At 39.9% G+C, this 14,169-nt stretch overlaps 1 protein-coding gene across 2 annotated transcripts in view; it reads right to left on the bottom strand.

The window, feature by feature from the left end:
• Positions 1-606: 606 nt before the first annotated feature.
• The window catches only part of LOC126279056 (U11/U12 small nuclear ribonucleoprotein 48 kDa protein-like), a 75,296-nt gene continuing 61,733 nt past the window's right edge, over positions 607-14,169 (bottom strand). For both annotated transcript variants that reach the window (XM_049979496.1, XM_049979487.1), the window contains exons 5-6: positions 8,252-8,381; positions 607-1,813 (exon numbers count right to left, since the gene is read on the bottom strand). In XM_049979496.1, the coding sequence (XP_049835453.1) occupies positions 794-1,813; positions 8,252-8,381 (1,150 nt within the window). In that variant the 3' untranslated portion in view covers positions 607-793. The remainder of the gene's footprint in view (positions 1,814-8,251; positions 8,382-14,169) is intronic.

The following is a 14,169-nucleotide window of genomic DNA, read 5'->3' as shown; positions in this document are numbered from 1 at the left end:
AAGTGGTAGGGAGTCCTTTCTGAAAGTACTTCCCTGAAATGTAGCCTTATACAGTAAAATGTTGAATATTAGATGGAAAAATTGGACAGCAAATGAAGAGGTATGGAATCAAAATGAGCTTTATGGCACTAACTGACTACAAGAAGTTGATTGAAAAAATCCTGAGGCATACACCTTGCTGCTGGGGGGATGTGCGGGAGGTAAAAATTGTAGACAGACACCAATGTTTGATTACAGTATGCAAATTAAATTGGATGTAAACAGCAATATTTATGCAGAGATGAAGAGACTTGAGCAGGGCAGGATAGTAGGGAGAGCTGAAGAAATCAGTCTTTGGGCAAAAAATCACAACAACTATATGTCAAGGACAAAATGTCCTCAGCATAGTCACAACAGAATCTCTTCATTCATAAATAATCTAGGCCCTCCTTGGGAATGCATGCAGACGCTACACATTCACGCTAATTACACTGGGAGTACATACTTTCTAAGCACTAATTCATTTATATTTTTGATGCACAAAACCATAAAAATGGTTATACTTACAAAAGCAAAAGTAATTATTCAATGACATTTTATATGGGCAAGTAAACTTAATGACAGAAATTAAAAAATATTAGCACTTTATTTACAAGAACAAAGAAAGAATAAACTAATGTTTTAACACATTTTCCTTTTGTTGAAAGTTTTAAAGAGTGCCGGGTTTCCGAGTTTCTTAACTCACAGAATGACTAAAAAAACAAAGACAATCAATTACATTGCTCTGGCACCTCTGCTTCATCTTCAATTGCCCTCAGTCAGATGAGCTACGATCTTCATATTTAGATTTTTTCTTCTTCTTCTTTTTCTTGTGGTGTTTGCTTTTCTTCTCAGATCCTTCTTTCTCCTCCTTGGTGTGCTTCCAATATGAATAATAACTATTAGAGATGCACTCTTCCTTATCATGAACATACTCCTCCTCCGACGCATAAGTGTGGGCAGTTTTATGTTCTTGTGCCGTTTGCTTACCGTATGAAAATTCACTACTCTCTGAGTCACTTCTGTGAAAGTTCCTGCTCACTGCTTTCAATTTATACTCTTTGTGTTTCACATCATGGTATTTTTGTTTCTCAGAGTCACATTTGCTTGTTTCACCATACTCAAATTCACTAGTGCTCATAGTCTCATACATTCTTTTCTTTCCATCTTTGATTCTCTTCTCTGATCTAGAAAATGAACTTTCGTGTGACCTGTGAGATTCAGATCTATGGCCATGTTTTTTGTGATGTTTGCTACGTTCTGTTTCATAATAAGTAGATTCCACTTTTCTTGCTCTTTCATTGTCTCCACTTTCCCAGTCACTACTCTCGGATCTCTCTCTCTTTCTTTTGTGGTACCAATTAGTACTTTTTTCTCTTCTATTTTCGCTCTGAGTGCCTGAATGATCATCATAAAGGACCTGACTCATGTCTGTACTTGTTGAACTCTGTTCATACTTATCATATCTTAAACCTGCATCTCTTCTGTAAGACCCATTATGAACCTTTGACTCAGGGTCCCTCTTCCTAGAACCATATTTATCCTTTGTGTACCATTCCTGTGACTCATGCCTTCGTACCCTAGAAAAATCTCTACGGCTGTCATAAGCATTTGTTTCACTTTTTGTGTCACGATTACTCCGTTTCCATTCTGGTACATCAATCTCAGTCATATCATTCTCCACTTTTACAACATTAGTTTCTGAACTTCTTGTACTTCCAACATCATCTTCGTTTTCTTTACTACTGATTTCCCGAAGGAAATCCATCTGATTTTGTATAACTTCCCGTAATATCTGCAAGAAGAAAAAGATAAGTAAACACATGCACAAAGCACATCTTTGTCATTTATAGGTTAGTTAGGAATAAAGTAATCCACTAAACAGCCATTCCAACTATTATATGATTCAAGGAACTGTGAGATTCATAGTGACAGATTTTAAGTAATGGTACTACTAGCATGTCAGGCCAAAGAACTATCACAAATGGCAAAGGAAATTAAGAAATTATAGAATAACAAAATAAGTGTAAAATATACAAAAGCAGACTTATTTTTGATGGAAATTTTAATCAGAAAGTGAACTAAAACAAGTAACAGATTTGATATGTGGCAAAAAACCTACACCAGGGTGTGAACTACGAAGATGCCTTCATCCGCAAAAATTACAGAACAATAGACAAAGCACTGCGTACCTCCCTCCTGCAAGTACCAGTTAAGAGACTCATGGTATGGTTATTGGAGGATCAGATCAGAAATATACCATACATTTACACTTACAAGAGGATAACTTGGCAATAGGATTTTCATAATTTTTTATGTTTATGGTATGTGAAGTTCAGAACTCAAATATCAATCCCCCAAAGCAGTTCACGTCAACTACCAAAAAGGCTTGAAAAAGTTGACTTTGAAGTTTTCTAAGGAAGTTTCGTTCATTATTGTTAAGGTGGTTTTGTTGACTGACCACATTGCTTAAAGGCTAGCATTGGAGATTGGTAATGGGATAATCAATGGATTGCTGGTTCGAGCCTCACTTTGGTTAGTTTCTATCTCCTTTCCCCCCTGTTCTGTTCAAATATCTATAGCATTCAAATACAAAATCCATCAAATAGATGCTAATTAACAAACATCTAATCATCATGTTTTATAAAAATGTATCCAATTGTTGCCCCTAGTCTTAAAATGTCTAAAGGAAACAACAAGGTCCTTTGGACCTAGGTTTCAAAAATTGGTCGCCATGCAAAACAAAAATATATCAAAATGTCGGAGTCATGTCATCGAAATTTGACTTCAAGGCTATATAAAGATTTTTTAATCAACAGTGTAAAGCCATACGTAAAAAAAGGAAAGGTTTCTCTAACTGACTTATTCTCGTTAATGATATATAATAGAGGGGAACATTCCACGTGGGAAAAATATATCTAAAAACAAAGATGATGGGACTTACCAAACAAAAGCGCTGGCAGGTCGATAGAGACACACAAACAAACCAAACATACACACAAAATTCTAGCTTTCGCAACCAACGGTTGCTTCTTCAGGAAAGAGGGAAGGAGTGGGAAAGACGAAAGGATGTGGGTTTTAGGGGAGAGGGTAAGGAGTCATTCCAATTCCGGGAGTGGAAATCTCACGATTTCTATGTGAGCGATACATGGGGGCTGTGGTACATCCCTAGCGTAATCATGTAAATCATTTAAAGCTGGTTCTTGAAACTTTGTTAATATACTTTCTCAAGATAGTTTACATCTATCTTCAAGAATCTGCCAGTTCCGTTCCCTCAGTCTCTCTGTGACAATCTCCCACAGATTAAACACAACTGTGAACATTTGTGCAGCACTTGTCAGTATATATTCAATAACCCCTGTTAGTCCTATATGGTATGGAATCCACACACTTGAGAAATTTTCTAGAACTGGATGCACAAGTGATTTGCAAGCAATCTCTTTTGTAGACTGATTGCACTTCCCCAGTATTCTACCAATAAACCGAACTGTACCACCTGCTTTTTCCCACGACTGACCCTATGTGATCATTCCATTCCATATCCCTACAAAGTGTTACACCCAGGTATCTGTATGAGTTGGCTGATTACAACAGTGACACAGTTTTGTGAAGTGCAAAATGTTACTTTTCTGAACATTTAGAGCAAGTTGTCAATCTCTGCACCTACATCTGACTGAATATTTATGCAGCTTCTCTCAGATAGTACTTCATTATAGATAACAGCACCATCTGCAAAAATCCTTATTTTACTATTCATAAGAGATCGCATCTGTATTGTAAAACAATGAATGTAGACCATATAAAGAGTATTTGATTCTGCATCTTTGCCATAAAAATTTAATTTGCAGTGTTTTTATTTAAACAATAACTGTTAACAATCCTTTATAAAATATCAATAGTTAAGAATTTATATTTGCAATGAAAACTGGAATTTTGCTTGCAATATGTAATTAAAAACAAGAAAATGTGCATTTTCATAAAAAAATTACATTATATATGTGCTAATTAGAGTGTATTTGGTGCATTTTATATTTAAATGACATGTAAGACAAAAAAAGAAAAAAGGCCAAAGCAAGATTCAAACCAGTGATCCACTGATTGTCTGATTACCAATCTCTAACACTATCATTTGAGCCATGTGGCCTGCCGACAAAACATCTTAACTTCCTCAGAAAACTTCCAAGTTGATTTTCCCAAAAAATTTGAGGGTTGAATCAAACTACTTTGGGTGACTGATATTCGAGCTCTGACCTTCATTTGCCACAAATATATAAAAAAAAATAAATTACAAAAATCTGACTGCCAGGAGTCTCCTTGTTGGATATGTAACAAATGAGGCCCTGTAATAAGCCTAGTACCAAAATCTATATTTTAAAATGGCACGTAGCAGCATATATCTACTCTAACTACATTACTATATCAGAATGTATATAAAAAGCACTGCTTTACAGAACCAATGACTTTACAAAAAATTACTTCATATACCATTTCCCAGAAGACCAGATGGAACCGGAAGAATAGGAAGAGAAGCCAATTCAGTACACAATATAGAGGCAACATATGGTATAATGTGGAAGAGTTTGACAATGATTCTGAATGTAGGATGAAGCACTAGACAGGATCCAAAGGTAGAAGACTGTTATGTCATCCACTACTTCATTGCTACAGCATGAATTTACACTCTCACTCTCTCTCTCTCTCTCTCTCTCTCTCTCTCTCTCTCTCTCTCTCTCTCTCTCTCTCTCTCTCTCACACACAATAAAAATGTGCAAAAGACAACAACTCAGCTATAGCAGACTGTTGTGTGACACTCAGAAAAACGTAACAGAAAGCAGTACTCACACTAGCTTTTGGGCACTTGCTATTTTTCTTATACGAGGGCTATGCCGAAAGTTTTTAGCTGAACGTGTGAAAAAAAAATTATTTGCAAAAAAGCGTTTACAACTTTTCAAAATACTCTCCATTAGCATGTATACATTTTTCCATTCTCTGAAACCACTTAGAAAATGTGTCAGTCCAAGCTTCTTTTGGAATGTCACTTAGTGCATTCTCATACGCTGCAATGGCCTCTTCATCTGATGAAAACCACTGCCCTCAAATTTTTTCCTTAGTCTTAGGGAAGAAGTCACAGGGGGCCAGGTCAGGTGAATAGGGGGGATGGGGTAAGACTCGCACTTTTTTCTTCTCCAGAAAGTCCATCATTCTGGCAGCTCTGTGCACAGATGCACTGTCGTGATGCAGCAGAAGGTGCCCACTCTTTGGACTTTGGATGCTGTGACATCCATGTGGCGATGACTTCTGGAAGACAATCGTTCACGTACCATTCAGCATTGACTGTACAACGTGTGTCCAAGGTCACAAAGGTGAGATGCCCGATCTTTGTGAAAAATGTTGCCACCATCTTTTTTCCAGAACTCCAACTTTGTCGAACTTTTGTGGCAGGTTCCTACCCTGGAAAGCACCACACAGAAGACTGTCTCTTCGTTGCAGGGTCATAATGGTAGACCCACGTTTCATCACCTGTGACTATATTATAGGTGTCTTGGGACTTCCCTCCATTGAATTTTTCGAGCACAAAACAACACCAGTCCACTCTCGCCTCCTTTCGGCTTTCTGTCAGGGAGTGTGGCACCCATAGGGCACATCTCTTAGTAAGGCCTAAGTGACTATGAATGATGGTCTGTGCTGCTGTTGATCCAATATTTAGGGTCCCTTCAATGTCGCAAAATGTAAGATGTGGATCTTCTTTGATCATTTTCCTCACAGCATCAATGTTTTCAGGAGTCACAGCTGTTGCTGGCCGAGCGGGATGAGTTCATCTTCAACTGACTGCCGACCCCTCGAAAACTCGTGAAACCAATTTCCAACTGTGGCCCTAGAAGGGGAAGCTTCACCAAAAACACGCAGCAAAGAAGAATGGCATTCCTCGGCACTTAAACCCTTTTTATAATCGTAAAAAATCATGAAACTAAAGTCGTGGCGCGACAGCTCCATCCTGCACTGTCTCTGACTCAGCACTGCCTGTGCTTTCTTTCTGCACTGTGGGGGGATCACCGCTAGCCATGGGCTGTGCGCGCACGTCCCAAGGTCGAAAAACATCGCTCTTTCGAATGAAAACAACCCCACTGTCCTCCACCTTACAGTTTATGGGCCGCAAAAAACTTTCGGCGTAGCCATCGTATTCACACACACAACCACACAGACATCCAAATGAACACTCTCAAGGCCATGAGGAGACTGACTACTGATTACTGATTATCAGTTACTGAGAGCAGTTGCCAAGGCAGAGGGAGGTGGTAATGTGATAGAGAACACACAAAATGAGGAGGGGTTAGTGGGATAGCATGAAGCAGATCTTTTGACATTTGATTCATCCACTGCCCGAAAGAAGTTCAGAAGAATACAGAGAGAGTGTGTCCCACATTCAAAGACACAGCTCAAGACTTTCGCTACCTTTTTCCATTCCTGTCCTCTTAACACTAGTCTCATTGTTGGTCATTGTGAATGCAACAACCTTTTACACCAACTTCCCCATGCCCATGGCCTTGCTGTCAAGGAACACTATTTTTTTCAATGTCTTCCTGATACCAAACCTACCATGTCTTTCCTAATTCTCCTAGCCCACTGCATCCTGACCCACTATTATTTCACTTTCAACGGCCAGGTCTGTAAACAAATCCATCATACTGCCATAGGTACTCGCATGGCATCATCTTATGACAACTTATTTATGGGTCAACCAGAGAAATTCTTCCTATCGGTCAACACCTAAAATCCCTTGTCTGGTTCAGATTTACTGATGACATTTTCCTGATCTGGATTTGTGGCAAGGACAACTTTTGCTCTTTCCTCCATATTCTCAACACCTACACCCAAATCCAATTCAGTGGTCCTTCTCACTTAACAAGCCACCCTCCTAGATGGCTCCATAAATACATTTATTCACATGAAGCACAACAATCACCAACCACACTTCCACTTCAACAGCTGTCCCCCACTCTAAATCAAAATGTCTCCCTTTTGTGGCCTCTCCACGTGTGGATGCCACATCTGCAGTGGAAAGCAGGGTTTGTCAAAATATATTGACACCTTTTATTAACGAACAATATCCTTTTAAGCTCATCCACAAACATATCTCCTGTGCAAACTCTTCCTCTGACATTAGTAGGACTTCACCTACCTCTTGCTGTGTCCCGAGATGAAGGATATCCTACTAAAAATACTACCCATGCCATCAAAAGCAGTGTTCTGACACCCACCCAAAATACAGAATATCCTTGTATCCATCCATGTTCCTATTCTGCACTCCATGAGTCATTCCCCTACGATCGACGTGGGTGAAAGACCTATCCCATACACTCCTCCATCACCTGTTAGCACAGTCCAGTCATGCACACTTCCTACTTAATAACATGCAGGGCATGAGTGAAAGAAGTCCTGTTAGTAGGCTGTAATTACTGTACAAAATTATATTTCAGCATGACAAGTAACCAACTGTCTACTCATATGAATGACCACAACCAACCTGTGGCAAACTGCAAACTTGACCATCCAGTGCCGGAAAAGCTGTGCACCACACAATACAAATGACTGCAACAGTTGCTTCACTATACAGGGCATCTGGATACTTCCTTCCTGCACAAGTTTCTCTGAACAACACAGTCCCCCTGGCCTAAATCTCCACAAATCTGTTTCCCATTCTCTCTTCTTACCTTTTTCCTCTCTATTCTGTACACAGCACTCCTTCCCCTTCTACCACCAATATCCCCCCTCCACTCCAATTGGCATCCCCCCCCCCCCCCCCCCCCCGACTCTCTCCATCTTTCTTCACCTTCCTCTCCCAGGTGCTCTATCCTCTGAACTTTCTACTTCTTGTGCAACCACTGAGCCATCTGTTGAAAATCATGCCTCACACTATCCCGATACCCCCTTCTTGCCTCAGGTGTCCTTCTCTACCAGCTTACCACCTCTAGCTGCCCTGGCAACTGCTCTCAATAATTGATCATCAATAACTAGTCTCATCACTGCTATTACAGTGTGCGTGTCTGTGTGTACTTTTGCTAGAAAAAGAGCAAGAGCTTGAAAGCTAGTGTGATGACTCTTTTCTGTTATGGGTTCCTATATGCCACACATGTCTGTTATAGGTGAGTTGTTGCCTTTCCTCTATTTTATGTATTGTTCCATCAAGGAATTTGCATTGTTGTTAGGTATTAAAATAAGTTGCACAGTATACCTCAACATGGGTTTTACGGTTGGTGTGAACTTTCTTGCTACGATAACTAATTCTTCGTCGCTTTGCATCCCTCATTTCCATTAACAACTCCAACTTCGTTTTTGCACGTGTTCCCTCATCCTTCTTATAGCTGTAAACATAAATGAAAAAATGTACACCAAATTACAATTCAGTCACTATACATTAATTAAATAATGTATTAAACCACAACAAAACAGAAATTTTCCTCTAAAATTGCATACAAAAAACAAACTAAACCATACACGAAAAATAAAGACCTAAAACAAAACCCTTTTAAGGAAACCAAAGGAATGATCCAAATGGCATATATTTTTAGTATAGTAATTAGAGTTGTAACAATCAATAAAATACACAATGGCCCTTGTAGAGCAGTCTACAGTTACAGCACCCTTACAGTGCAAACAATGGTTACATCCACGAATATCATGAGGCTTCTGTCAGTTCATTTTACAACATGAAGAGTGTACCACAATATTATGTGCTATAGAATATATAATCCCACAGCTTTCTGTGCTTTTTGTTGTGAGAGGAGGTAGACTCTCCATAACACCTTGTGTTCTCCTGTAAATGCTGCAACCATTATATAAGTTCACCACAGCTACTACACACAAGATTTTCTTACCAACAGATCATAAATGGCTGTGTCTGAAGTAGTTACATATTCAGGAGCCAGGACTGATGACAATTATCACTGCATAATTTTGAGTGTTGAATGTTGTTGTAGTTGTTGTTACTGTGGTCTTCAGTCCAGAGACTGGTTTGATGCAGCACTCCATGCTACCCTATCCTGTGCAAGCTTCATCATCTCCAAGTACCTACTGCAACCTACATCCTTCTGAATCTGGTTAGTGTATTCATCTCTTGGTCTCCCTCTACAATTTTTACCCTCCAAGCTGCCCTACAATACTAAATTGGTCACCCCTTAATGCCTCAGAACATGTCCTACCAACTGGTCCCTTCTTCTTGTCCAGTTGTGCCACAAATTTCTCTTCTCCCCAATTCTATTCAGTACCTCCTCATAAGTTACATGCTCTATCCATCTAATCTTCAGCATTCTTCTGTAGCACCACATTTTAAAAGCCTCTATTCTCTTCTTGTCTAAAGTTTTTATCGTACATCTTTCACTTCCATACATGGCTACACTCCATACAAATACTTTCAGAAAAGACTTCATGGCACTTAAATCTATACTCGATATTAACAAATTTCTCTTCTTCAGAAACACTTTCCTTGCCATTGCCAGTCTACATTTTATATCCTCTCTACTTCAACCACCATCAATTAATTTGCTCCCCAAATAGCAAAACACATCTACTACTTTAAGTGTCTGATTTCCTAATCTAATTCCCTCAGCACAACCTGATTTAATTTGACTACATTCCATTATCCTCATTTTGCTTTTGTTGGTGTTAATCTTATATCCTCCTTTCAAGACTCTGACCATTCCGTTCAACTGCTTTTCCAGGTCTTTTGCTGTCTCTGACAGAATGACAATGTCACTGGCAAACCTTGAAGTTTTTACTTCTTCTCCATGGATTTTAATTCCTACTCCAAATTTTTCTTTTGTTTCCTTTATTGCCTGCTCAATACACAAACTGAATAACATCAGGGATATGCTACAACCCTGTCTCACTCCATTCCCAACCACTGCTTCCCTTTCATGTCCCTTGGCTCTTATAACCACCATCTGGTTCCTGTACAAATTGTAAAATGCCTTTCATTCCCTGCATTTGACCCCTGCCACCTTCAGAATTTGAAAGAGAGTATTCCAGTCAACATTGTCAAAAGCTTTCTCTAAATCTATAGTGCTGAATATCAGTTCATTATTACTATGCAGAGTCATTCAGTAAGACAATGGTCACCCACAAATGGCACATGGACCTACAAACTGACAGCATTATGAAGAGGTAGTCTGATAACCAGTGTGACCTCTCAATATATATTCAATGTGATTAACTTTGACAATGACTTGGAGCCACCATTCATTTACAAAATATATAAGTGCCGGCTCCAGTGGCTGTTACCCAACATACCTCAGGACATTGAATATGTGTGTAATAATCTCCAAGCGAATAATAATCTCCAACTGGCCTGCATCAGAATTTTATAATTGTACATCAGACTGTTATCCATCTCTCAGGACATGCAGCTTCACAACATTTCTGATGTGCCTTCCAAGAGTTAGATTTCTGATATGTGTTTATTACGTATTATAAATTAGGTGTGGTTTTGTTCATTGTTTCATTGGTAAAGTGTCATTAACACATCTAAAGGTCTTGCGGTCAGTACTTGGTGAATTTTAGGATTTTTATCTGTCACTTATCACTTCTTTCATCTCTAACAATAGTTGTTAATGTGATAAATGCACCTTGGTTCTGAGTCCATGTTAAGGGGAAGAGCCCTATGACTGGCTGGGTAAGTCAGTTTGAAGGTCGGAAGAATATAATGGCATGCCAACTCCAATACGACCATGATTATAGACTCACATGTTGGTAAGTGCGAAAGGCAATAATGTCTCTGTCAACAAAACTTTCAAGTCCAGGAACACTTGGTACTCCAGTACCTCCTCGAACAATGGCAACAGTAAACCATCCGTTACCATGACCAAACGTATCATTTATATCTAAACTAAAATTAAGTCTACAACCGACGAAAACAGCAGGACCATCCAGCAGAGCTTGTGCAGCGACAGACTTAACTGGAATACGATTCTTCTTGTCTCCAGCTGTTGTAGCAAATTCGATGTTCTCGATGGTCTTGTAGACTGTTTGTTTAGAACGGCGGCGATATCTTCTGTAAGGCATCTTGGCAGCGTTCAATGCAGTTGCCTGTGCAGCAGCAGCAGCGCGACATAGCCGCTATGCGGCACTCGCTCGCTTATATACATGTCCGAACACGCGTGACCTTGATTCGGACTTAGAATATTTCTGCCTGCTGGCAGAGCGTTATCCCGGACGCGAGCACTAGTTGTTCTAGGTGCTCGCGTCCGCTGTGCGCCAGCCAGGCGCGCTGCCAAGATTACGTAAGTTGGTCGGCAAGATTGCGTCAGCCGCCTTTGTGGCGTGACATGCTGTTGCCTCCTTGAGCCCCCGGTTCTAGATGTACCCATGTCCGGTTCTCAGCTACGCTACAGATCAGTTTGCAAATAAAAAATTTATTTATGGAACAGCTGGAGACAAGAAGAATCGTATTCCAGTTAAGTCTGTCGCTGCACAAGCTCTGCTGGATGGTCCTGCTGTTTTCGTCGGTTGTAGACTTAATTTTAGTTTAGATATAAATGATACGTTTGGTCATGGTAACGGATGGTTTACTGTTGCCATTGTTCGAGGATACTTCACATGTTGGAGCTGTCATTCTCCAATCAGAGCGCACACTGTCACACTTGACCTGTTCACTTTTGCCAAACTGTCACAACAAATGGTCAGTTCACTTACACTGTTAGCCCTAGCGCTGTATATGAAACTTGACTATTTTGCTACAAGGTTTGTGTTTCTTTGTTTTTAGTGTGATTGTCACATCTAACGAAATGCAAAAGAAAAGAGAGAGACTCAGGACTCTGGGTGCAAACACATCAGGAAAGAAAGTCGGGCAACGAATTGCGTTTAAAAGACACTAGCTTGTGTGTAATGTGTGGGAATGCTTTGAGTAGGAGGTGGAAAATCAGAGACAACTCTTACCAGTTCCAAGGTAGTCACACATCCACAGCCACAGTTAATGCTAGAGAATCAATTGTATTTCGAATTGGTAAAGAAAAAACAAGAAGGAAAGAAGTGAAACAGGACTCTTCTTATCTTCACACACTTGGAAAGAACGGAAGTATTCAGATATGAGTAACAAATCTGGATTTCTTCCCACAATAAGCAAGTCAGTGTCACATATATGATTATAATCATAACAAAGATCAGCCTACATTAAATAAGCTTTGTACTACATTGAGTGAGGGCGAACTTTTTGAAAGCAGCAAATTGTTGTCATGAAAGATTCTGTAGAGTCTCAGTTTTAAATACAAAAATATTTCAGGATGTAAAATGTAGGTGGGATGTGAAGACACAGTCAGATGATTGAACTACTTAGCCAATGACCATCAAGACTATTGAAAGTCACTGTATGATTAATACCATCTCGCTCATTATGTTTGTTTGAGCTCCAACAGTCCCCTCATGTATTTCATAATAGAGCAACCAGCAACTTTACAGCCTGAACAATTCTTTCTTTTTTGGTTGACAGAACAGGGAATTAGTAGTCATAAGGCTGTTATATCATCACTGACTTTGGGTGTCAGCAGGAATATAAGAAAGCTAGGAAGATATTTCTGCTTATTAAATGTGACATGAAACAGATTTTAGACTACCTGGGCAATCATCATCAAACACTCATCCACAAGACTGAGAATACTGAGTATAAACAGACAAACTTCAAGACAGTACGTCTTGCATAGGTATGTAATGGGTACAGTTGGAAGGAGTGGGAAAAAACCATGGTGGTTCAAGGCAGTATTAGAAAGCTGTTCCAAAAGCAAAGAGAGCTCTGCTGCATATTTAAACACAAACAAAGCCTCTTGGAGCAGGGCAAAGTGGAGGGGTGGGGAGGCGATCAAGAGCTGAACCAATCCAAAATTAGCGTAAGGATAGCCTATGTGATGCATTCAACAAATTCAAAAGTAAATTTATATCTACTGATCATACAGTAAGCCCTAAGGAGTAATGGATCAAAGCCATCTGTTCACACACTCACTGACTGTAATGGCACTGAAACAGAAGATGATGGAGAGAAGAAAGAAATATTAATTATTTTTTCCAAAAATGTTTCACTGAGGAAAACTGTACTATGTCCCCTCCTTTCAATTGCTGTATGAATACTAAAATGACAGACATAGAAATAAGTGAGTGCCAGATAAAAAAAATCAACTAAACTAGCTCAACAGAGGAAAGGTGATTGAACCTGACGGGTTGGCTATGTAAATCTACGAGGGCTATTCAGAAAGGAAGATCCAAATGGGCATAGAATGGAAACTACAGTGCAAAACAAAAATGCTTTACTTGCTGCAGTTGGCTACACCTTCCAGCTACGAGGGTTGCCCAGAACATAATGCACTGCATTTTTTCAACAATTCTTTATTGAGCATAACGAGAACTACACATACGACAGAATGGTGTTTTAAAAACAAAGATTCCAAGACTTACCAAGCGGGAAAGCGCCGGTAGACAGGCACAATAAAATAACACACACACAACACACACACACACACACACACACACACACACACACACACACACAAAATTTCGAGCTTTCGCAAGCAGCAGCTGCTTAGTCAGGTAAGAGGGAAGGAAAAGGAAAGATGAAAGGATGTGAGTTTTAAGGGAGAGGCTAAGGAGTCATTCCAATCCTGGGAGTGGAAAGACTTACCTTAGGGGGAAAAAAGGATAGGTATATACTCGCGCGCCCACACACACACACACACACACACACACACACACACACACACACACATATATATCCATCCATACACACACAGACACAAGCAGACATATTTAAAGGCAAAGAGTTTGGGCAGAGATGTCCGTCGAGGCGGAAGTGTGGAGGCAAAGATGATGTTGAATGACAGGTGAGGTATGAGTGGTGGCAACTTGAAATTAGCGGAGATTGAGGCCTGGTGGATAAGGAGAAGAGAGGATATATCGAAGGGCAAGTTCCCATCTCCGGAGTTCGGATAGGTTGGTGTTGGTGGGAAGTATCCAGATAACCCGGACAGTGTAACACTGTGCCAAGATGTGCTGGCCGTGCACCAAGGCATGTTTAGCCACAGGGTGATCCTCATTACCAACAAACACTGCCTGCCTGTGTCCATTCATGCAAATGGACAGTTTGTTGCTGATCGTTCCCACATAGAAAGCATC

The sequence above is a fragment of the Schistocerca gregaria genome, chromosome 1 (assembly GCF_023897955.1).
Source record: "Schistocerca gregaria isolate iqSchGreg1 chromosome 1, iqSchGreg1.2, whole genome shotgun sequence".
In the NCBI taxonomy this organism is placed as follows: domain Eukaryota; kingdom Metazoa; phylum Arthropoda; class Insecta; order Orthoptera; family Acrididae; genus Schistocerca; species Schistocerca gregaria.
The sequence above is the reverse complement of the archived record's forward strand: the minus strand, read 5'-3'. Positions and strand labels throughout refer to the sequence as shown.